The following is an 18,808-nucleotide window of genomic DNA, read 5'->3' on the forward strand; positions in this document are numbered from 1 at the left end:
GGAGACACAATCATGCCTTGTCTGTGCCCCTTCCATCAATGACATATAGACAAGAGACAGGTCCAGAGCCATATTTTGGAACATCCACCTCACTGATCCTGAGTAGGTGGTAAAAAAATTATGAAATCCTCTGTGGCAGCCAGCTTATTAACACCCGAGGAGGGAACTGGCAGTTGATGAAAGGATGGTGGCACCTAAAGCAAAACCTGGCATGACACAATACATGACGGACAAACCAACTAAATGAGGGATGAAAGGTTTTACATTGGCTGAATCAACCTTTAGATTCATCACATACACTGTTAAGACTTTAAAAGCAAGTGATGATGGGCTTATGTCTTATGATGTGGTGATGAACCTTTTTCAGCTGTTGCTTAGCACAGGATGCCATGTTTACATGGACAGTTGTTTTATACCAGTCCCAAATGTTCCTGGATCTGACCAGCACAAGATGTGGTGCATGTAGTATCTACACAGGGAATGCCTGGGAGGGAGGGAAAATACTCTCAACAAAAAAAAATGCGAATTAGGATCTGTGAGATGGATCAGAGATGACCCACTTGATATTGTGAAGTGGATGGGCACGTGGGAGGTGCCTGTATGCACCACCATCCATCGGTATGTCCAGGGGAGACGGTGAAGAGAAAGGTGGAGGATGCAGATGGACACTGGGCTGTGAGAGGGGCTGACATACTAGACCAGTTCATTCAGTATTAGTCCACCCACAGCAAGACTGCTGCTGGTACGGGACCGTGCTCTTACACTTCCTGGAGATTGAGACAAGAAAAGCATTCATCTTGCACCGTGAGGCGATCAGTGCCATGCAGGTGCTGCCCATGGCACACAAAGAATTTGTGGCGGAGCTGGTGTGTCAGCATGGAGACAGGCATTCCTCACAGCAGAAGAGCTCAGAAGATTGTGTTCCCATTGTCACAGACAATGATGCCGTCCAAAAAGGCACTAAAGGCAAACGCTTATTTATACACCGTCTCGAGGTGGACAGCAAGAGGAATGACACACCCCGGAAATATCAGGACTGTGATGTGCCCCTCTGTCTTGTGGTGGACAGGAACTGTTTTTGTAGAGGCATCTTATTGTGACACCTGATTGTTTTATAAATATTGTTGTTATTGCTGTTTTTTTAAGGGTTTGATTTTATACTTTTTTATATTAACTGGTGCATTAGTTACTTGCCAAATTGCCCATAGGTGTGAATAATTGACCATCTATGTTTTAGCTCAGGAGCTGACCTGTCCAGGGCATACCCATATCAGCCTACGTCAGCTGTGATAGGCTTTGAAATGCAGAAATCTTAATTTATCATCCTTAAATAAAAAACATTTATTTTTACTGCTCTGCTCTACACAAAAAAATACTGACTTCTTCACTCAAGTGTTGCAGTCATTAAACTTCTGGTCAGTGTGAGCTTTATGACCAACAGACTACTACTACTCACAGCTATCTTATCTAAGCACGAAACTTCAAGTAGTATGAATTTTCATGTGCCTACTTAAGTGTGGCTTTTGAACAAAGCTTTTGCCACAGATGCTACAAGAATGTGGTTTCTCTCCCGTGTGAAGTTTTACGTGAGTTTGCAGTGTTGATTTATGACTAAATTTTCTCCCACACGTGCTACACGAATACGGCTTCTCACCTGTGTGACTTCTTACATGAGTTTTCATTCCTGATTTCTGAATGAATCTTTTCCCACAAGTACTACAAGAATACCGCTTCTCACCTGTGTGGACTCTCCTGTGAGCTATGATCCCTGACAGGTCAGTAAATCTTTTCCCACAAGTGTTACAACAATGTGGCCTTTCACCTGTGTGAATTCTTAGATGGCGTTGCAACTCTGGTTTCAGACCGAAACTTTTCCCACAGGTGCTACAAGTAAATGGCTTCTCACCTGTGTGTGTTCTCAAATGACGCTTCAAATTTGATTTCTGAATGAATCCTTTGCCACAAGTGGTGCAACAATGTGGTTTCTCACCTGTATGAACTCTTAAATGTGCAGTCAGATTAGATGTATGTAAGGTTTTCCCACAGATTTCACATTGTACATACTTTTTCACTTTGTCAGATTTACTTTGACTCTCTGACACAGTGGTGTTGTCCAAGCACTGACTGTGTTTCCTCTTCTTCAGCTCTGCATTTTTACTTGATTCTGAGTCCACATGCTTGTCTTCATGATCTTGGCTCTCTGCTTCAGGAGAGCTGTGAAAAAGGAGCTGCTCTTTGTTTGACTCTGGTTCACTGTGGTCACTTTCCTCATAAGATCGAGTCACCATGAAGATATCAGTCTCTTGCTTCAGTTCAAGCTGCTCTCCCTCCTGACTGCTGCGGAGTTCCTCCTGTTCTTCTTTAATATGTGAAGGCGCTGGATCCTCCTGGTCCAGACTGGAGTTCTTCTCCTGGTTACAGACCTGCTGGTCTGTGAGAACTTCCTTCTCACAAATGTGTTGGTGTCGGAGGTCTGAAGAGACAAATTGGGAGAAATGATAGAAAAAAAACAACAACCCAAACATCTGAGGAACATATTCTGATTTGAGCCGTTGTCTCTTGATAGTAGTCACTTCTGTGTCATTTTAAATCTCAGTAACCTTCTGCTCTTAACTCTTAGGCCTGTGTCTTGGTTAAAGACAAAGGAAGAGGAGTGGGTGAGGCATTGTTAGAGAAGAAAAGGCAGGAACATGAAGGTTAGAGTACAGGCTAACCTTATCTTGACCTCACTGGTACTTTACTTTCAGTGTCATCTCTGCAAACCAACACAGTTTGTCACCATGGAAGATGTCTGCTCCACCTCTGCTGTAGTTGTTACGCCTCAAGAGTCTGTGCATGGACCTCTTCTTTTCACCATCTATGCACTTTCTTCATTATCACCTACTCAGCTGGACTTGGCACGGTTCACCACACACACATACTTGGTTATAATGGAAAATCGATCAATTTGAGTTGAGTCGTGGCGTATCGTGCCGAGTCGATTTGAATAGGCATTAATGGAAAAGGGGCTTATATGTACCCCCTGCTCAGATTTCCCACCACCATGGTCTCTGCTTCCATTTCTATGCTAAAAAGTAATAAAACAGTGCTCCTGTTTGTGGCCCCCAAAGTCTCACTCAAAAATCCTTCACTGCCCCGACCCTCAATACCTGTGCGACCTGCTGAAGCCAAACGCACAGTCTCAGACACTATGGTGCTCTGCCTTGCATCTGCGTTCTGTCCCTCGCGTTAACCTCTAGTGACAGAGCCTTCTGTGTGGCAGCCCCGACCCTCTGAAACGCTCTCCCATCGTAGTTTTGCAACACTTCATCACTGGACTCTTAAGAAACGTAAAACTGACCTCTTCAACAAAGCCTTTCAAACTCTAGCATTTTTGTATGTTTATAAATTGATTTATTTAAACTCCTTTGTACAGTGCCCCTGGGTTTCTTGAAAGGCGCTATACAAATACGTTTTATTATTATCATCATTGTTAAATATAGGGATATGACTCCCCCATTCCTTATTTTCCTACTGGCCCCTTTGCTTTTCTGTAGAAACGAGAAATCGACTGGTATTTATTTCAGGAACAAGGGCCGCGTGCAGGGTTGTAGTAACTACAGCTAATAAGCCAGATATGCGAAACGTTAGCTGAAGTTAGGTTAAGGAGAGAGGTGATGATGAGCAAGCAGTAGTATGACTTCATGTTGCTTATTACAGTTGGACCTTCAATTCTTCCTGTGCCTCTAAAAAGACAAAAAAAAATAACTTTAAGCTCTGATTAGGATCCTACGTGAGTCATATTCATTGTCATTAAGCCCATCACAGTTTTACATACCCTTTCTGTGCAAGTTTATCTCAGGTTTCCAGATGGTCCCCAGCAGTCTGAGCTGCTCTTCATCAGTCCAGACAATAATGCCTTCAGTCTGCTTCAGTCCAAGCTGCTCTCCCTCCTGACTGCTGCAGAGCTCCTCCTGTCCCTCTTTAATCTGTGGAGGCTCTGGGTCCTCCTGGTCCAGACTGGAGTTCCTCTGCTGGTTACAGACCTGCTCCTCATCCAGACCCTCCTCTTCCTCACAGTCATGCTGTTGTGGGAGGCCTTGAGAAAACAAAGAAACACAAGAACAATAATCGAGAAGGTGTTGATACAAAAAAAAAAAAAAAAAACACACACAACACTATTTTACAAAAGCATGAATCAAAACCTGAATAAATGGTGATCATTTACACACAAATGTTTTAGAGACAGTGAGCTCAGATTGTGGCGTGACTGGTGTCACAGTGAGATGTTGATCGTGTTAAATAAACTACATAAATATAAAATATTTTCATCAGCTGAGGCGCTCCCTGGTGGCACCCTCACATGCCTTGATGCACTGCAGCTTTTTGCAGGAATGTTTTCCACATTTGAAATGATCTGGTGTAAATTTTTAGAGCACAATATGCTTACAGTTAGGGCTGGGCTATATCATATCGTGCACGGTAATACCAGTGTAATTTTGGGCAACGATAGGAAAATGACATATCACGATAGAATATGGGCAAAACGCGCATGCACAGTACCTTTGTTTACATACGCACATGGTGGCGACGCAGAATGAGAAGAAAATGAGAAGAGCGAAAGCGGATCGTTGAATGAAACGGATGAACCAGAATTGGTTTGTAAAAATGCTGCAACTTCAGTGGTGTGGAACTGGTTTAGCTTTGGTCCGTCAGACACACAACAAAGCACTATTTTTGGTAGAGCATGCTAGCGGGCCGTCGTTATGACCGTGTTGTTTGGAAAATACGGCACACTTAAAATCAATCCTTTGATTTTTCTAAAAATCGACAGTGCCCCTTATAATCCCGTGTACCTTATGTATGAATTCTGGTTGTGTTTACTGACCTCGAAATGATTTTATGTACACGGCGCTCGAAAATCTGTCAAATGTTTTAGTGCGACTTTGCTAAGCTACGAAGCCGCACCGCTTGATGGATTGTTGGAGCATTACGGCTATCGTAGTCAGGAGCCTTGCGGAGTGATACGTACTGTGCTGCATTGTGTGTGTGTGTGTGTGTGTGTGTGTGTGTGTGTGTGTGTGTGTGTGTGTGTGTGTGTGTGTGTGTATAACCTCTTTTTAAGTTTTGTGGATATTATACATGGTTATGGTCATAATATGTCAGCCCATTTCACTGGAAATGCCTTTTGGTTAAACTGTCAGCAAGGAATTTGCATTTCCACTGTTACGTTTTTATATAACTTTAATGCACATAAAAAACAGCTGCTTGTTTAAGTGAAAATACATTGATGGGGTTTTTTGCACTAATAAAGTTGTGGAGTTGTAAAGTATTTTGTCTAGTGTCAATTATATCGTCAGTTATATCGTTACGACAACTGAGGAAGTTCAGGGTCTCTCCGGGGCTCCTCAGGACTTTCTATACAGGCGCTGCGTAGAGCATCCTCACACAGAACATCACATCATGGTAATGGGAACAGCTGTATTAAGGACCAAAAAGCTCTTCAGAGAGTGATCCGTACAGCAGAACGCTGCTGCAGGACTGCTCTCCCCTCCCTACAGGACATTTACACCAAGAGATGCTGGACTAGAGCAGCTCAGATACTGAAGGAGTCGTTCCGCTCCAGCAATAAACTGTTCCAGCTTCTGCAATCAGGCAGAAGGTTCTGCACCATGCGGACAAGAACAGAGAGGCTCAAGAGGAGCTTCTACCCTCAGGCCATCTGTGTGTTAACTCAGCCCCCCCAATCAACCATAACGAACTGAGAAAGGACTCCCATATTCCCATATCATGCCTGATCCTTCTGACTTCATAGCAGCAAATGTCACTTTAACACCCCACTCACACAATATTCATTCCCAAATTTTGACCTGTAAATTTCCAGATTGTTTTATTCTAACTTAATGTACATAATTCACTCACTTATCACACGTAATGTCCTCTTTGTATATATCTACTTACTTACTGTATATATTGTTTTTTGTCTCTCTATTTTGCACAGTTGAGGAGCGTATCAGGTCACATTTCACTGTGTGTTAAACTGGTACAACTATGTACGTGACAAATAAAGTGATCTTGAATCTTGATATTAAGCTTGTTTTATTTCATTTCATTTTACTTTTTAAAGCCTTTTATTAATGATTATCATAGAAAAGAACCAGCCTACCCTAAACAGAAACAGTGATGTCTCTTATTGGTGGATGTAGCAGTGACCATGGACCCGCACCAGTCCAACATAGTCCATCACTGGACACTGAACCACAACACAGATAAATACCCAGTTTAACTTCTTCTAGTAAAGTCAGTCACACTGAAGAATCTGAGCTTGAACAGCACAGAGTTAAAAACATGTCCATACCTATGATGTGTGAGTTTCTGTCGGGTTTCCAGCTGATATCCAGCAGTCTGTGCTGACGGTTGATCTCCTCCTCATACTGGACGATGGTTTTTTGAACCTCTGAGAAGATTTCTTCACAAACAGCAGTTAGTCTCTGCTTGATGAACTCTCTCAGATACTGAGCTGAACTCATCGCTGCTTCAACTGGGGCTGGGCGGATCGATACAAGCATCGATAGAAGCGATACCGACAGTGGTATTGGTACCAAATCCGCTCTAATGTGACGGGATCGGTACTTTAATTTGTGTCTCTCCTTTAAGTTCAGGCCACTTCATCAAACAGCAGCCATGGCCACACACCCACAGCACCTCTCTTGTTCTTCACAGCTTAATGGCATTTGGCAAACAGATCCATTATCGTCACCTGTGCAGACAGGAGTAAAGCAGGGAAATCAGGTACACACTTCCTGTGTGGCTCTCCCTGACAAATTCTTCCCAATTCTAGCAAATTACTGCATCCAAGATAAAAATCACAGTGCTTCACTCATGATATGATGTGATGTGATATATGTGCAATGTATATGTTCTGTCATCTTTAAATCACGTCCTCACAGTGAAACTTTTGTCATTCTTATTTAATCCAATAAAACAGAAACAAGTAATATGAGCTGCTTTGATACTTACAGCATCTCAGAACAAAACCATCTCCGTGGTGGGGAGGTCTAACCTCATAGCTAATTTATCCAGTGTACATCTTACTTTGTTCATAAAACTTAATAACAGCAGCCAAACCGTTGCCGTTACATTTCTCCCTGTAATATGCGTTTTAAACCAGCACTATTGTCCCTGTTTTCTTTTCTTTTTTCTAATTTCAGGTACTCCCCATACCCCCACAGACGCTCTTTTGTTGTCAGGCAGCAGACTGTGGAGTTCATTAACGCTTATTTGACTGAGTCGTGTGTCTTTATCTTGCTGAACCACATCCCTACAAACACTCATCAGAGAGCCGTTTCTCAGTATTTTAGCACTCTTCATCTCCCTACAGGCGTATTTATCGCTGTTGTAGCTGAATCTGGTTCCACTCACCGAACGACGACCGTCTGGAGACGATTTTATGATCACTTTAAATCCGTCCTCGTGTGTCGTTGTCACGGTTACACTGCGCTCACTGTCCGTTTCCTCCACATTGCAGGTTTACTTTCACTCTGCTTGTCGTTTTTCGCCTGTTTTAACGTATTTCCGCTCTCCCGCCATCTACTTCTGTTCGCGTTTCACTTCCTGATACGTCACTTCTCTCCTGCCCATTCACAGCCAGCTGGCCAAACCCTGGTCGGCCCCGCCCCCTCCACTTCAGCTCTACTGTGGTCACTTGGAAGAGCTAAGTTTCTTTGTCTACTCTAAAACTATTTCTCTATTTTATTTCTCTAAACTATTTTATATCGCACAGAGACAGCGTTAACATCTAAATATGCATCAGATGTGCAACATGTTGAAAGACACCTCCATATATTTGTTATTGATACAGTATTTATCACAGGTCCTCCATGCATTCTCCTGCTGTATATCATTAAATAAGGAAGAGCAGGAGTGTTTAGAAGCAGAGACAGTAACAGAAATAATTAGATTCCTAATATTTTTCTTTCTCAACACATCAGAGCAGTGGAATGGTCTTGAAGGTTGCGTTGCTTAAGTTTACATGTCTGTATGTAGGTGTGTGTATCTGGGTCATATAACTCCACAAGTATCTCACTTTAGGACCTAGCAGACCTAACTTTACACAGTAGACAAGATGATTGTTACTTAATGGGTTTGTGCAGGATTTGAACGCAGGACCACTTACACACACCCAGGGACAGGATCATACACCTAGACCAAGAGTCAGCAACCTTTAAAACCCAAAGAGCCATTTGGACCCAGTTTCCACGCAAAAGAAAACACTGGGAGCCGAGCCGCAAATACTTTTTGACATCTAAAATGAAGATAACACTGTACATCGTCGTGTCTGCCGTGATATTTTTACAATGGGACTTCTGCTCCTGAACCTCTGAACAAAGCCTCTGCAAATCGGGGCTGTACGAAATCACTTTCATCTTTACGCAGGACTGTAAGCTGCTGTCTGTGAGGCGTGAGCAGTGTTTGTGTTTAACATAGTTCACGGTGGAGAACTGCTGGTGACATAATGTGGATCCGAAGATCCATAATTGGCCTACCTGGGGTTGAAAGTCTCGATAAATGCACGGCGTTTAGGCTTCCGCGAGTTTGACGCTTATTTTGAGTGATGAAAAAATTATAGAATATAATTTTATTTTTGTATTTCAATATCACAATAATCTTCCAATTTAGAACTACAAGTTAAAAAATAACCAAAATAAATAAAATACACTTCAGCTAAATACTTCTAATTTATCTTCCCAAACCATGCGGAGCCGCAGTATAAGGACTAAAGAGCCGCATGCAGGTTGCCAACCCCTGACCTAGACCAACAAGCCACAGAGCGTCTGTGAAGATTTTTCCTAAACATTAGCAGAGAGAAGTAAAAATTAATCTGAGGATACAGGATTACTGCTGTGACATAGAAAGTACTGCTTATATATATTTGTTAGCTAATATAGGTTAGACTGTTTGAGCTCATTAGCTAATTTTAACTTTCTACACTATATGCCTGCTGGTATGTCACCAGCCAAAGAGCTGATGTACTTTATCAGTTTACAGAGTCAGGAGACTGGCAAGCAATGTTCCCTCTAAGCTGCGCGCGTGCGCAATTGCGCACTGCTGGCACGTCTCTGCGCACAGAAAATCTGTGTTGCACACAAAAAAAATCTAACCTGAATCGAAATTAAAATTAAAACTTTAATAATTCTGTTTTGCAGTGTTAGTCAGTAAGTGACTGGCTGCTCCCGTATGGGATTGGAACGATGCCACCTTATCCCATAGTCCAGCCAATGATGCGATTCACATTCGTATATACGTCGTTGACTGGCTATGACAGCGTCCTTATGTGCCGACACCGGTGTTTTAGCTAGCAAATGTGGAGTGAAGCCACGTTAATGACAACGTGTACAACCATTGGAGATGTGAGCAGGACAGACGGAACAACTGACGGAAAAAGTGTGGACTTTATACCAGTTTTTAAATTGTGTTGATAGGCCACGTAAAACCAGAGTTATGATAAAAAAATATCTGCAATGTTTGGTTTTCATCCTGAATACTATTGTTGTTTATATTTACTGCGGGAAGAAACGGTAAAAACAGCGTTTTATAAGGAAAATGCTCTCCGCCTGTGAGCAAAACCCAAAAAAACCCCACCCTTTCCTATTGGTCGAAAAATGTACAATGTCGACCAGCCAAAAATGATATGGCAACATGGCATTTAGTTGTTTAGGAAGGGGGACGTGAGGGGCGGGGGGTTAGGGGTGACAGTGTTTTGAGATGTGACAGATTTGCGACGTTTAGCGCAAATCTTGTGTAGTCAGTGTGTAGTGTAGCCAATAGTTTTGTTGTGTGTGTCAGAACAATGAGGCGACTGCTGAGAGTGTTACAGGTGTTACAGGAGTGATACATGTCCTGTTGTCAGGCCTGCAGGTATCAGGCTGTTCTCCTTTATCTTATAGTGGACAGAATTTTTTTTTTTTTGCAGTGGCACAAATAATTTTTGTGGCATCAAATTTGATGCATAACAGCTGATTGTTCTGTAAATAGTTTGAAATGTTTATTTAAAAAAATGCCTTGGCTGCATTTTTATGTAAACAGCAGCAAAAAAAAAACCTCAGTTCAACCTCCTTGGCTGTAATTGGTCCAGCCCAGAATCGATCATGACCAACTGCCCAATCCACCACCATTCATTTATACCGTTAAAAAAAGAAAAGAAATTAAACCCCATCGGCCTATAAAAACGAAAAATGATGGCCAGTCCAGCCCTGGTTGTGGCTAAGCAGCTCACAACAGCTTTGGACAAATGAAGCATTCTTGATGTTTGTCGTTTCAGTGTGGCTTTCGTAGATTTCAAAAACTTTGCCTAAATGTCTGCGGGTGGTTTCAAACGCTGCAGCAAGTCCCCTGACCAAATCTTCTAAGTACTTGCATGTGACACCATTACTAATACAGCTACATGGAATTCAGAGTCCATTTTAAGATTCTAGTTCTGACTTTTAAAGCTGTTAATGCACAAGCATCATTTTACATCATTGACCTTCTACATCCCTATATCCCTAGCTGGTCCCTGAGGTCATGTGATCAGGGCCTACTTGTTATACAGCATACTAGGCTGGGAACTAAGGGAGACAGAGCTTTGATTGTGATTGTTTTCTTGCTTTTGCTGCAGATGTAAGGACACGTATTGGGAATTTACTCAAATATATAATGAATAAAGATAAACATTTCCTTACCTTTGTGGCAAATAGCCTCATTTATTGTGTCCATTGTGACTGTTTAGTTGTTGGGTCAACGGAAAATCCAGCAAATGATGCTACAATAGGGTTCAAGGCCAGGAACGTTTATCATAACAGTCACTGAATCGAAGGACCACAGATCCTTCAGAAGCCAAAAACTGATTGGCCTACCAATGTAATGGAAAGCTCCTTAGAACCAGATGACCCTGAAGTCAAAGGTGAGTCCACAGTAAATGTTACTAAAGTACAAGACTTTTCTGATCCTATGTGTTGATTGATAGCATACTTCTCAGAGTGGAAGAGGCTCGAGGTTGCTGTTGCTTGGTTCCTTAAAATGAAAACAATCCTTTGTGGAATAGGATGTAAAAAAAAAAAAAAGGAAACCGTCATCCTAAGTCAAATAATCATACCTGTAAAAGATGTACAAAAGAAAAGGTAAAGATAACACAAATGTGTGGTCTATCCACAGAAGATCTTCTGGAAGTTGAGCTCGCCCTTATCCGATAATGCCAGCGACAAAGATTTGGAGAAGAGATTGCTACGTCGTTAAGTGGAAGCAATAAATCCTTAGGCTGACATGATAGTACGGCTGGAGTTACTGGACTTTCTCAGTACCACAACTCTCATTCATAACAGAGGCATCAGATTTCCCTGCCCTCCTTGGGATGTCTAGAGGTAAGAATCAAGTGCACCCAAAGGAACTTTGCATCAGTGGCCATATGCTTACCATGCAGAGCAGATATTCGGAGCTGCTGCAGAGCATTGCAGTTGTAACTTGTTGTTTTATGTGATTAAGTTGTGCGTTAATGAATCTGTAATTGTTGTTCCTTTGGTAAATTAATTGCCGTGATTGGCCTTACTGAGGTAGATTAACTTTTTTATTTAAAGGTTGCATGTTAGTGCAGGATAAACAGGTTAGTTTGCTGCACTGTGATGGATTTCATGCTCAGAGTTCGGTTACATTAAGTGTAGCAGAGATGAATTTGAGTTAAGCTGATGGTGCTCAGATTCATTCACTAAATTCCACAGCTGTTTTACTTTTGTACATCAGCCTTTTTTTGTCAATTCCACTAATCAAAACTCTATTTCTGGGAAAATGTCTTCTTGCTAGGTTATGAAGTGTGTAAGTGTCCTCCCCTTTAGACAGTGTTTCACCTCCTGTAGTGGCAGCGTTACATCTGTTGATTCCCCTGCAGCAATGTGAAGCTTATTCACACTGCCCAAACCCACTGAGTGAGCAGGGTCATGATATCATTTATGTCATGTGTTTTCCACGATCGCTATGAGACGCAAATGATCAGAATGTGAATCTTGAATCACATCTTCTTATTTTATTTCCATCACACCAAAACAATAAGCAGTGCACGCCCTTTGACGTCCACACCAAGAAAAAAGCAATGGAAAAATATTTTGTTTGTATTTCTTATTGACTTGGGTGAGTAATAACCACAATCAATATTTTTTTTTCAATAGACCCTGTAGTTTTTAAAATATTGATCTCTACCAAATGCTTGAAAAGTCACTGGTAAAAGTATGAAACGTCATGCAAATACAAGTACATTAGATAATACAGTTGAAAAAATCTAATTATAATTATAATTAAATTAATAACAAACTATCCAGGGCACAATAAACTGTATCCCTGTATCCAGGGATACAGTTTATTTCTAGTAGCATGCCAGTGACCATTGCTGGCTTTCATCCCATCAAAGGAAAGTATTATATCAAATAACAAAATACATGTTTTTTAATCTGCAAATGTGACAAGTGTACAACAGCACAAAATTCTCACATTCAGGCCACTTCTGATTGAATGCTACAGTGCAAAATCATTTTTGTTTCAAAAATTAAAAATAAAAACAGTGCAAATCAAGCACATCTGCTTGTGGTTTTGGTCTATGGTGTAGCATTTATTCTGTGGTCTTGGAGAGCTGGATCATGGTTGTCCAACTCTAGATGCTGGCTTGTTAACTTGGTTCACACAGCCAGGTGGAAACCTTTTGAGACCCATCGGTTTCTGATCCAGTAGGGCACAGTTCCTCTTGTAGACCAGGTATTCAAGTCAAGGATGTATCTGAACAGTGGAATATGCTATCTCCGTAACTTATAACTTGTGTAATATCATATCAGAACGCTTAATTCCTCTTATATGCTAATTATATACAGGGATGAGTGATGGGCATGGAATGGTAATCTTTGCATTGGACTCTTTGCTCCACCGTTTGACGAATGAACCACAGGCATTGTTTAGGAGGTTGACACATCTCTTTTCAAACCATTTCATTGCAATCAGAACTTTATCAGAGCCTGTAATAACAGGCTCCATGGCCCTTCTTCATCAGGTTTTTGGTTTTAGTGTGGGAAGCATGGTTTTTCTGCTATCGGGGGAGCTCCACCAGTGCAGTTTGGTCATACAGTGCCAATGCACCTGACAGGTGTGCAAGTTCTGCACCAAGCTGAAACTTGTGAAGAGGTTCTTTTATGGGTTTGCATAGTGTTTTTTTACAACTTTGGCCCCTTAGAGGTAGCTTCTGTTCCTTTTCACTGGGGGGAGAATTGAAGAATGTAGATCCCCCTTGATACAGCAGCAAGTCATGGATGATGCCAGATGAACTTGCTTGGCAGAACAATTTAAAGCCCAACTCATCAGTGGACCTGTTGTGGCGGTATGCAAATTGTAGAGGGTCCAGTGAGTCGGGTAGTGAAGAGCAAACGAAGTTCCTGACCAGCTTTTCGAAGCATTTACGATGGGGGTCAGGGCTACAGGTCGCCAGTCGTTCAATGCTGTCATGCTTATTAATGCTGTCAAGTGACATACATCTTTTTAGTAAATCCTCTAACACTACCATGTATCAAAAAATTATATCTTCCTACCTTAGTTTCATCAAAATCACTCAAAATATGTTGGATGTTTTTTTGTTTCTGACTTCCTGGTTAGGAGAGGTATAAGAAGAGCCAACCGTTCACATTCACAGTGCCTTCTGGTGGATTTTTTTGGCATTACAGATGTAAACCAATTGGTAGTGTGGGATTATAATATTATTTTATGCCATGTTAGACCCCTAATTAAAGATTGTGAATTATTATGTAGTTTTAGTTTGCATTATTCTCCTGAATTAGAAGAAGCTGATAACTATTACATTTGTTAAACTGATTTGCATTACATTAGACTGCTGATTTATTGTGAATGAATGATATTGTTTTATGATGCATTATACTGCTGAGTTATAAGACACCACACCCTGAACCCATTGCTCCACCCCCTCCACTGAAGCTGAGCTACAAAGCACACTCTGCCACAGTCTGCTAATAAGAATCAACATCCCACAAAACATTGGACATTGGATAGACCCCCGACTACATTAGGACCGACAGACCCAAAATAGACATGAGCTTCACGTCTATATTGGGTCTGTTGGTCCATGACCAGTTCACATCATGTGGACATCTAAACATGTCACTCCAACCTTTGCGCAGTTGGGAGCATTGTCCAACTTATTTTGAGACGCTTGTCTCGTGAATCCTGTATTCTGATTTTTTTGGTTTTATGGATATTTTTGAATTTGTCCAGAAATTCTTTGTATGATAACCAAAAACATTACAATGGATGTCCTTTTTGTTCCATTAAGTATGTATGTGGGAAGAAAACAATTCAAATGAGGTGCTTGAATATGATACATTTACATATTGGTTGTTGTTTTTATCTGTAGTATTTTCTCCTCTCTGTGTCTGTGTTTTTCTGAAGAATGACAATGTGTATTTCCTGCTGTTTATCTCCACTCTGCACCTTAGTCTTTCTTTCTGTCATGTCTTTGTTTGTCCACCAGGTGTCTCCCTCAGCTCATTTTCTCCAAATCAGAAGCATCAGATTTGTGGAGATGCTCTGCCTGCCAGACACAGCTCAGGGTAAAGAAACAAGTCAATCCTCCACAATATATAGGCCTGTGTGTTATTTAGCTTTTATATTTCAATGTATTCAATTCAATTCAGTTTTATTTATATAGCGCCAAATCACAACAAAAGCCGCCTCAAGGCGCTTCATAGATACAGAGAAATACATGGCAGAACCATGTATAAATGATCGAGTGTCATCAAGCATTTCATCTGAAGAATGAGATTAAACGTCATCACTCTAGCTATAGTAATAATAATAATAAGAAGAATAATAATAATATCAAAAACCTCAAAGATTCAATTTTTTGTTATATTTTTAAAAGTTCAAACCTCAAAGACATTAAGTTTACAGTCATATATGATCGAAAAGAAAAATCAACAATCTTCACATTTCAGAAACTGGAACCAGCTTTAAATGTGACTAAAATAATGATAAAACAATCAATTCTCTAATCTAAAGGATATGCCCGGTATGCCCGATGGCCAGTCCAGCTATGGTGTCAAGTATATATTTTCTCATGTAAATGCCCACTGATAAATAATCTTTGTGTATTTGTATGGAGAGTGAATACACTGTATTCTGTTTCTGTTATTATAGTTTTACAAAAGAAAAAATAAGGATCAGTAAAACCGTCGGGTAGTTTTGCAGGCGCTGGGGACATTGTACAGGGCTTAGCAGGGGCAGGACCAGGTGATGCAGAAGCAGGTGGTGCCCTGACCACAGGTGGTGGAACTAGTGATTGTAAGGTTCATATTGTTGATTGTCATTTATGCTTAGAAATATTTACTCATATATGCTTAGAGGTATATAATCGATTGCATAATGATAGAGGTCTGATCCTTAGCAGTCTGCACTGCACTGCACTGTCTCTCACAGTTGAAGTGTACCTCTGGTGCAAATTACTGACCTCTGTCATCATTTTAGGTGGGGGAACTTGCACAATCGGTGGCTGACTAAATACTTTTTTGCCCCACTGTACATATAATGGTCAGGGATCAATATGAACCTGTCTTCTCTATTTGACTTTAATCAACTCTGCAGTGGCTCCAAGTCCATAAAGAAAAAGTCCAGCATAGAGCGGCTGAGTGAATGTGGTCTGGACTCTGTGGAGGAGAGTCATGGTTTCAGAGACGCTGTAGAAAGACAGAATACCTGCTCTGTGATCCAGGTACACTCCTACTCTGGAGGACCGAGGACCTGAGAGGACAGTTTGGACAAAGTTGTGCCAAAATCTATAACCGTTTGTGTACCAATATAATGACCAAGACTTGTCATTGTATCCAAAAACACATTCTTTGTCCCTCCCTGCTCTGCTGATATTCTTGTATGCGACTGCAACACCAACTCCTCCCCCTCTCCACTCCACCTCCCAGTAACAACGTCCAGTCAGACTCTCTCTACTCAGGACCTGAGGCCGTACAGTGAATCTGTCTGGATGATCAGAATAAGACTGATGTTGTTCCATTCTTGTTACTTTTCTGTTCCCCTCAGATAATAACAGATGTGTGTTTGCTGTGTTTGGATCCAGTGTGATTTCATGTGAATATTTTAAGAATCCAGCTCTGGTCTTTGGCTCTGCTGGTGACAGTAAAACATCCTCTTCAGTGGACTGTCAGTGAGATGTTTGTCCATTCCTCTCTCAGAATGTCCTGTAGTTTATCTCTGGTCTCTGACACAGCTGCTGTCACATCCTCAAAGTAGCTCAGAGGACGAATATTGATGCTGGATGAGTGTGTAGACTCACTGAGTACTGACAGTGAGGGGTAGTTGTGTAGAAACTGGTTGTGATCCTCTGTGTGTGAGAGCTGCTCCAGCTCGCCGTCTTTCCTCTTCAGCTCAGCGATCTCCTGCTCCAGCTTCTCCTGAAGCTCTTTGACTCGACTCACTTCAGTTTCCTGCTGGGATCTGACCTGCTGCTTCACATCAGAGCTTCTTTTCTGGAGGAGACGGATCAGCTCAGTGAACATCTTCTCACTGTCCTCCACTGCTTTATCAGCAGAGCCATTGATGGCCTCCACCTCCTGTTGAAGCAGCTTCACATCTTTCTCTCGCTCCTGGATTCTCTGCTGGATGTTTAGTCGTCTCACCTCGAGCTCCTTCTGCTTCTCAGTCCTTTCTGCTGCAGCTGGGACTGTTTCATGGCCTTTATGTTCATCCATTGTGCAGAGATAACAGATACTCTGCTGATCAGTACGACAGAAAATCTTCATCACCTCATCATGACGAGAGCAGATGTTGTCCTGGAGCTTCTTGGAGGGGGCCACCAGCTTGTGTTTCTTTAACGGAGCTGCATCATAGTGAGGTTGGAGATGTTTCTCACAGTAAGAGGCCAGACAGACTAAACAGGACTTGATGGCTTTCAGCTTCCTCCCAGTGCAGACATCACAGGCCACATCTTCAGGTCCAGCATAGCAGTGATCAGCTGGAGCAGCTTGGAGTCCAGTCTTCTTCAGCTGCTCCACTAAAGCTGCTAACATGGTGTTTTTCTCCAGGACAGGCCTCGGTGTGAAAGTCTTCCTGCACTGAGGGCAGCTGTGGATTCCCTTCCTGTCCTCTTCATCAAAGTGGGTTTTAATACAGTTTCTGCAGTAGCTGTGTCCACAGGGAATAGTCACCGGATTTATCAGTAGATCCAAACAGATGGAACAAGAGAAGGTTTCTCGGTCCAGCTGAACTCCTTTCTGTGCCATTTCTCCTCTCAGTGTCAGTGACTGTGTGCGTTTCTCTTCCTTATAACTGAAACTAGTCTGAGCTCTGATCTCAAAATGTGAATGGAGCCTGTCAGCTCTTACACATCACCACATGTTGACTGCATGTCAGAATGATAGAAGTGATACAGACGATGGTATCAGATCCACATTAACGTGATGGTATCAATACTTTAGTTTGTGTCTCTCCTTTAACTTAAGTCCGCTTCATCAAACAGCACCTCTCTTCTTCTTCAGATCTTAATGGCATTTGGCAAACACAGATCCATTTTCATCACCTGTGCAGACAAGGGTAAAGCAGTGAAAAGGAAAAAAGAAAATCTTTGAATCAATCAATTACACAATTGGCCTGACAAATTCCTTCCAATTCTAGCAAACTGTTGCATCCAGTAATATGTGTTTTACTGATTTGATTGTTTTCCTAACCAATGTTTCCAAGACAAGTGAGAATCAACAGACACCCCAACATAAAAATGCCAGTCCTTTACTCAGGACAAGATATGTGCAATTTAGACATTTTTCATCTTTAAATCACGTCCTCACAGTGAAACCTTTGTCATTCTCTTTAATAAGAAAGAAAGTAATCTGAGATGCTTTGATACTTACAGCATCTCCGTGGTGGGGGGAGGCCTAACCTCATAGCTAATTTATCCACATCTACATCTTACTTGGCTCATCAAACATAATAACAACAGACAAGCCGTCACATTTCTCGCTATAATATGCATTTTAAAACAGAACTGTTGTCCCCGTTTCTGTTTTCTTTTTTCTATTTCAGGTACTCCGGATAAAACCCCACAGACGCTCTTTTGTTGTCAGGCAGCAGACTGTGGAGTGCATTAACGCTTATTTGACTGAGTCGTGTGTCTTTATCTTGTTGAAACACATCTCTACAAACACTCATCAGAGAGCCGTTTCTCAGTATTTTAGCACTCTTCATCTCCCTACAGGCGTATTTATCGCTGTTGTTGCTAAATCTGGTTCCACTCACCGAGCCGAAGAGTTTTTCTTCTTGGGTCATTTTTTTATACTTTACATCCCTCTTCGTGTCTCGTTGTCACGGTTACACTGTCCATTTTCTCCACATTACAGATTTCATTTTGCTCTTATTGTGGTTTTCGCCTCGTTTAACTTCGTCGTCGTTTCTTGGCGGTTAGCAAACAACGACGTGGCGCATTACCGCCACCAAGTGGCTTGGAGTGTGAACTAGCGTTAGCTCATAGCAAACAATCAAATAAAGAATACAGTTTATTATTGTTGTTGTTGTTGATGATGTTGATAACAACAACAACAACAATAATAATAATAATAATGCTAGAATAAAACACATAACACAACGTTGACAAAAGAAGAGCAATAAACACAAAAGCACAAGATAAAATGAACAAACAGTGGGTTCACAGTGAATATGCAGATTTGAACAGATGGGTTTTGAGTCTTGATTTAAACTGGGGGAGCAAACTAATGTTTCTTATATCTGGGGGCAGAGAGTTCCACAGCCT

The 18,808-nt window shown here is 41.5% G+C and overlaps 1 protein-coding gene and 1 pseudogene across 1 annotated transcript in view; both read right to left on the reverse strand.

Moving 5' to 3' along the window:
• LOC120718484 (zinc finger protein 271-like) overlaps positions 1-7,613 on the reverse strand; it is a 32,591-nt gene extending 24,978 nt beyond the window's left edge. The window contains exons 1-4 of the mRNA XM_040007022.1: positions 7,402-7,613; positions 6,338-6,739; positions 3,818-4,078; positions 1,483-2,473 (exon numbers count right to left, since the gene is read on the reverse strand). Of these exons, the coding sequence (XP_039862956.1) occupies positions 1,483-2,473; positions 3,818-4,078; positions 6,338-6,548 (1,463 nt within the window). The 5' untranslated portion in view covers positions 6,549-6,739; positions 7,402-7,613. The remainder of the gene's footprint in view (positions 1-1,482; positions 2,474-3,817; positions 4,079-6,337; positions 6,740-7,401) is intronic.
• A 7,744-nt stretch (positions 7,614-15,357) lies between these two features.
• LOC120718395 lies at positions 15,358-18,479 on the reverse strand (annotated as a pseudogene).
• Positions 18,480-18,808: the final 329 nt, after the last annotated feature.

Source organism: Simochromis diagramma, unplaced genomic scaffold (assembly GCF_900408965.1).
Source record: "Simochromis diagramma unplaced genomic scaffold, fSimDia1.1 OVJJ01000141.1, whole genome shotgun sequence".
Lineage (NCBI taxonomy): Eukaryota > Metazoa > Chordata > Actinopteri > Cichliformes > Cichlidae > Simochromis > Simochromis diagramma.